General features: G+C 50.9%; 1 protein-coding gene across 1 annotated transcript in view; it reads left to right on the forward strand.

Moving 5' to 3' along the window:
* pik3c2b (phosphatidylinositol-4-phosphate 3-kinase, catalytic subunit type 2 beta) overlaps positions 1-5970 on the forward strand; it is a gene marked incomplete in the record, with an annotated part of 24538 nt that overhangs the window by 14916 nt on the left and 3652 nt on the right. The window contains 13 exon segments of the mRNA XM_037975558.1: positions 197-385; positions 2726-2819; positions 2986-3080; positions 3166-3346; positions 3477-3584; positions 3785-3877; positions 3949-4078; positions 4198-4334; positions 4428-4597; positions 4667-4823; positions 4911-5020; positions 5162-5363; positions 5850-5970. Coding sequence (XP_037831486.1) covers positions 197-385; positions 2726-2819; positions 2986-3080; positions 3166-3346; positions 3477-3584; positions 3785-3877; positions 3949-4078; positions 4198-4334; positions 4428-4597; positions 4667-4823; positions 4911-5020; positions 5162-5363; positions 5850-5970 — 1787 coding nt within the window.

Genomic DNA, 5970 nt, shown 5'->3' on the forward strand with positions numbered 1-5970 from the left:
CAAACACACAGACCCACTACACGCAAACACACAGACCAACTACACACAAACACTCAGACCCACTACACACAAACACACAGACCCACTACACACAAACACACAGACCCACTACACACAAACACACACATGTTGTTGTGTATTTACTGCATTGTTCCTGTTGTTGTGTATTTACAGTGTTGTTCTCGTGTTTGTGCAGGCTGACATCGGAGGACAAACGTTTGCTGTGGGAGAAGAAGGCGTTCTGTCAGTCTGAAAGCGCGGCGCTGCCTCTCGTCCTCGCCAGCGCTCCCTGCTGGCAGTGGGCTTGCCTACCTGAAATCTACGCTCTGCTTCGTCAGTGGGCGTGTCTGGGTCACCTGGACGCTCTGGGACTGCTGCACGCCTCGTATGTGCTCACCTGTCTGCACTAAAGCAATAACAACATTTACACGCAAAAAGGACGACTCAGCATGTTCACACTTAAAACAAACAAATCTGAGCTTTTTCCATCTGTCCATCCGTCCATCCATCCATCCGTCCATCTTCAGCAGCAGCAGCTTCAGTAGGGATCATCTTTCTCCACAGCCACCTCTTCCAGGTCTTCCAAGGCAGTTCCCAGCCCAGCAGAGAGATGTAGTCTCTATAGTGTGTCCAGAATTGGAGGTGTTGATCTTCATCTTAGCTGCTTCACACTCAGCTGCTAACCGCTCCAGTGAGAGCTGGAGATCACAGCATGACGCCAACAGGATCACATCATCCGCAGATAGCAGAGACAGAATCCTGAGGTCACCGAACCGGACCCCTTTTGCCCTTGGCTGCATCGAGAATTTTTTTCCACAAAAGTTATGAACAGAATTGGTGACAAAGGGCAGTCCTGGCAGAGTCCAATGCGACAATGTTGACAATGCGACTCTTGCATCGTTTGTAGGTACCAAACAAGCAGCTTATAGTAACTAACCCCCAATCCCATACTCACAGAGCACCCCCTACAGGTTACCCTGGGGAACACAAACATGCTCCCCTCAAGGACCATAGGGAGGGTAAAGCGCTGGTCCAGTGTTCCACAGCAGGGATGTAACCTGCAGTGTTCCTCCTGAATCTCGACAGTTCCACGATCAACCAGACTCTCTTCTCCTGCACCCATGAGTAGACCTTACCATGGAGGCTGAGGAGTGTGATTTCCCTGTAATTGGAACACATCCTCCAGTCCCCTTCTACCCCAATCCAGCGGTACTGCGCTCGATGTCCACATGACATTGGATAGGCGTATCAACCAACACAGCCCAGCAAGATCCAGACCCCTTGAGGAACTCAGAGTGGATATCATCCAGCCCCGGAGCCCCGGAGCCCAGCCACCGTGGACCTATTTTACTTCCTCAGCATTTATGTTTATGGATGAACCCACCCTAAAGTCTCTAGACTCAGCTTCCTCCATGGAAGTATGTTGGTGGGATGGACAAGGCCCTCAAAGTATTCCTTCCACCGCTCGACAACATCAGTGGCACTCCACCTCCACTAAACACAGTGTTGGTAAAGTGTTGCTTTCTCCTGCCTCATATGCCCGATGGTTTGCCAGAATCTTCTTGGAGCCAGTTGAGTCTCTATCCAACTCCTCCCACATCCAAGCCTTTGCCTCACTAAAAGCCAGGGCTGCAGCTTGTTTGACCTGCCAATACCCTTCAGCTGACTCTGGAATCCTCCCAGCTAACAAGTCCTGATAGGACTCCTCCTTCAACCTGAGGTGTCAGCTACCAGGTCTGAGGATGGCTGCCATGAGAGGCATTAACCAACTTGTGGGCACAGCTCAGGGCAGCTGCCTCGACAATTGCAGCGCAAAACACTTGGACTCGGTGTCCTCCTCCGCTGTGATGCCATTGAAACTCTGCCAGAGGTGGGCGTTAAAGGTCTTTCTGGTGGGTTCTTCTGCCAGGGGTTCCCAGCAAACCCTTACTGCACCTTTGGGTCTACCTGGTCTGTCCGACATCTTCCCCCGCCATCTGATCCAGCTCCAACAGATAGTGATCATTTAACAGCTCTGCTCCTCTCTTCACCCAAGAACATACAGCCATGGATGAGATGACACGACTACAAAATCATCGATCTACAGCCTAAGGTGTCCTGGTGCCATGTGCACTTAAAGACACCCTTACATTCAAACATGCTGATCATTGTGGACAAACTGTGACTAGCACAGAAGTCCAATAAGAACATCGTTTGGGTTCAGATCAGAGAGGCTGTTCCTCCCAATCCAGCCCCTTCAGGTTACGTTGTTGAGACCGACTGGAGTTCCCAGCTGGAACACCTTCCAGCATCTCATCTAACACCTTATTCTCAAAGTGGAATAGGGTCCGGCCCCTCTCAAGGACACTTGTTCCAGAACCCACGCTGTGCATTGAGGGGAGCCTGATTATATCTAGTTGGTATCCTCTCAACCTCACCCACAACTTCAGGCTCCTTCGACATTCCATGTGCCAAGAGCCAGCTTTGGTAGGCGCTGCCACCCATATGGCTCATCCTGCAGGTGGGCCCACAGGAAGGTGAACCCATGTAGTTCATTCGGGCTGACTTGAGCCAGTCTGCCTTGGTAGACCTTAGCCCTTGACAGCTGGCCAGCTAATAGCTCCTAGGATCATTCAGGCACATCAACTTTTATCATAATTTATCTTTCATTTTCTGCTGTACTGATGAATTAAAACTGAATTCAGAAGGTCAAAGGTCAGAACAAAAATCTCCCTGCATGTGTCAGGTTCCCAGATCAGGAGCTGAGGAGGACGGCGGTCCAGTGGATGGACCCCATATCTGACTCGGAGCTGCTGGACTTCCTGCCTCAGCTGGTGCAGGTAACACTGCAGAAAGTCTGTCTGACAAACAGAACGTTTTCTTCTGCCATAGAGCAGGGAGACGGGCAGGGAAAGCAGAACCTCTGCAGATAATCCCAGTCAGTTCTTGTGCTGCTGCTGCTCTGGGATCGGTTGGTTATAAAATCTTTTCTGGTTTCGGTGTCAGGCGCTGAAGTACGAGTGTTACCTGGACAGCTCTCTGGTCCGGTTCCTTCTACGGAGAGCCATCGGGGACATTCGGATCGCTCACTACCTCTTCTGGTGAGCCACATCACTGCATAAACACAATTGTTTATATGAATCCATGAACACGCAGCAACCGTCCAGTCTGTCCCCCCTCTCTCAGGCTGCTGAAGGATAACCTACAGGACAGTCAGTTCAGCGCTCGGTACCAGCACCTCCTGGCCGCTCTGCTCTGCTGCGTCGGTCGAGCTCTGAGAGAGGAGTTTGACCGTCAGTGCTGGCTCGTCTCCATCCTCACCAAGGTGGCTCAGAAGGTGCGGGATGCCACGCCGTCCAGCAGGCAGGTGGGTTGGATGGCCAATGAAAACGATTGTTTCTGTCGGAGGAACAGGAGGATTTTTCTGAGCTGGAATAATTGATGTCCATCAGAGGACAGCAACAGAGACCTGACTCTGTCTCTGTGTGAATGTGCAGTCTGTCCTCAAGGACAGTCTGGAGGACATGAAGCAGTTCTTCACAATGAACAGCAGCTGCAGACTTCCTCTGAACCCGGCGCTGCTCGTCGCAGGAATCAACATCAAGGTAAGTCTCACCTGCAGACCCACTCACCTGATCGGACCGTTCTGCTATCAGGTACGTAGAACATCAGCATAAGTTTATGTTCCATCAGGATCTGTCAGACAAACAGTCCAACTGATAACAGACAGAATCTAAACATCGTTCAGTTCAGAACCTGAAAAACAGAACCATGTCCATCTTCTGACCGATTTCTTTGGTTTCAGTCGTGTTCCTTCTTCAACTCCAACGCCGTCCCTCTCAGGCTGTCCTTTCAGAACCTGGACCCTCTGGGAGACCACATCAATGTCATCTTCAAGGTAACACCTGTCCTCCCTCAGGTGAGCTGACACCAGGTGACCCGTCAGAACTAACGTCTCTGTCTCTGTAGTCAGGAGATGACCTGCGGCAGGACATGTTGACCCTGCAGATGATCCGCATCATGAACAAGATCTGGATCCAGGAGGGTCTGGACATGAGGATGGTCATCTTCAAATGTTTCTCCACAGGCAGAGGACGAGGTGAGGACAGACAGGGAGACACCTGGTATATAATTGTGGGACGGACGTATACTGGGTGGACACACTTGTAGGACAAGTGAGACTTTTAGTTCTGTCTCACTCGTCTCACCTGTCCTCAGGTATGGTTGAGATGATTCCTCACGCCGACACTCTGAGGAAGATCCAGGTGGAACACGGCGTCACAGGATCGTTCAAAGATCGAACTTTGGCCGACTGGCTGCAGAAACACAACCCTACAGACGAGCAGTACGACAAGGTAACACACACACAATAAAAGCACCCTGCTGATTGCTGAGTGGAGGTTTCCAGCTTCACACCTGTCACCTGTGTGTGCTGCTCCACCTGTCAGGCGGTGGAGAACTTTATCTACTCGTGTGCCGGCTGCTGCGTGGCCACCTACATCCTGGGAATCTGCGACCGCCACAACGACAACATCATGCTGAAGACCAGCGGCCACATGTTTCACATCGATTTCGGGAAGTTCCTGGGACATGCGCAGATGTTCGGAAACATCAAGCGGTGAGAAGCCGTCCAGGTGTTCCGCTGATACCTGCTGATCGATGTCTGACCTCTGCTGTGACCCTGCAGGGACCGCGCCCCCTTCGTCTTCACCTCTGACATGGCGTACGTCATCAACGGAGGAGACAAACCTTCCAGCCGATTCCACGACTTTGTGGACCTGTGCTGCGAGGCGTACAACATGATCCGCAAACACACACACCTGTTCCTCAACCTGCTGGGCCTGGTGCGGTAACACACACACGCACCTGGAGCTACAGTATATCAGTTTACATGTTTACACACTCTGACACACACCTGTTTGTTGGCGCAGATGTTGTCCTGTGGAATCCCTGAACTTTCTGATCTGGATGATCTGAAGTACGTCTACGATGCTCTGAGACCTCATGAGTCCGAGGCCGACGCCACCATGTACTTCACCAGGTACACAGCCCCCCTGAGGCCCTGAGCCTTCTCACCCACAGGGGCTTCTCACCCACACTTTCATATCATTTCTTCAGTGAAACTGAATCTGAGTTTGTGAGAAATGCAGACCTGAGCTCAACGGTCTGTGTCCTCCGACAGGTTGATTGAGTCCAGTCTGGGCAGCGTCGCCACCAAACTGAACTTCTTCATCCACAATCTGGCTCAGATGAAGTTCACGTCTTCGGAGGATCGGCCCACGCTGTCGTTTGCTCCCAGAGTCCACACCGCGAGGAGCGACGGCGTCATCAAGAACCTGTACATCTGCAGACACATCCGCACCTCCAGCACCAGCAAGGGCTACGTGAGTCCCGGCCTGAGAAGACAAAACATCTCACAATAATATAAAAAAGATTACTTCCAAATGTTAGATCTGCAGAGTCTGTATTCTGATATGAAGTGTTCTCAGTGTTTAGATTAGGAAGAACATTTAAAATCATAATTTAACTACAATAAAAGCTCCACACTGGCTTTAATTTTATGAGCAGTTAGGCCTGAATATCATCCCTACGCTGTGGAAGAGAAGCTCAAATCTTCTAAACATGATCCCAGGACTGAGCCAAGGAGTCCACGTAGGAATGTTGCTGCAGATAAAAGAATTATGATCCGAGACTCAAACCGCTGCAGAACCGTTCCAGAGTTTACCAGAGGCTCAGTTCTGTGATTGTAGCTGAAGATGGACCTTCTACAGACAAAACATGACCGCTTCGTGAGCTTAAAGGTGTCTGCAGAGAAGAACTGTTGTTCTCTGTGTGTGTCTGTGTGTGTGTGTGTGTGTGTTGTCCATCAGGCTTTTGTGGTGAAAGTGGAGCGTGAGGGTCAGCAGGAGGTGCAGCTGGTTCAGAGAACATTTGAGGAGTTTCAGGAGCTTCACAGCAAACTGAGGCTCCTTTTCCCCTCTTCCAAACTGC

Source organism: Kryptolebias marmoratus, linkage group LG4 (genome assembly GCF_001649575.2).
Source record: "Kryptolebias marmoratus isolate JLee-2015 linkage group LG4, ASM164957v2, whole genome shotgun sequence".
NCBI classification, from domain to species: domain Eukaryota; kingdom Metazoa; phylum Chordata; class Actinopteri; order Cyprinodontiformes; family Rivulidae; genus Kryptolebias; species Kryptolebias marmoratus.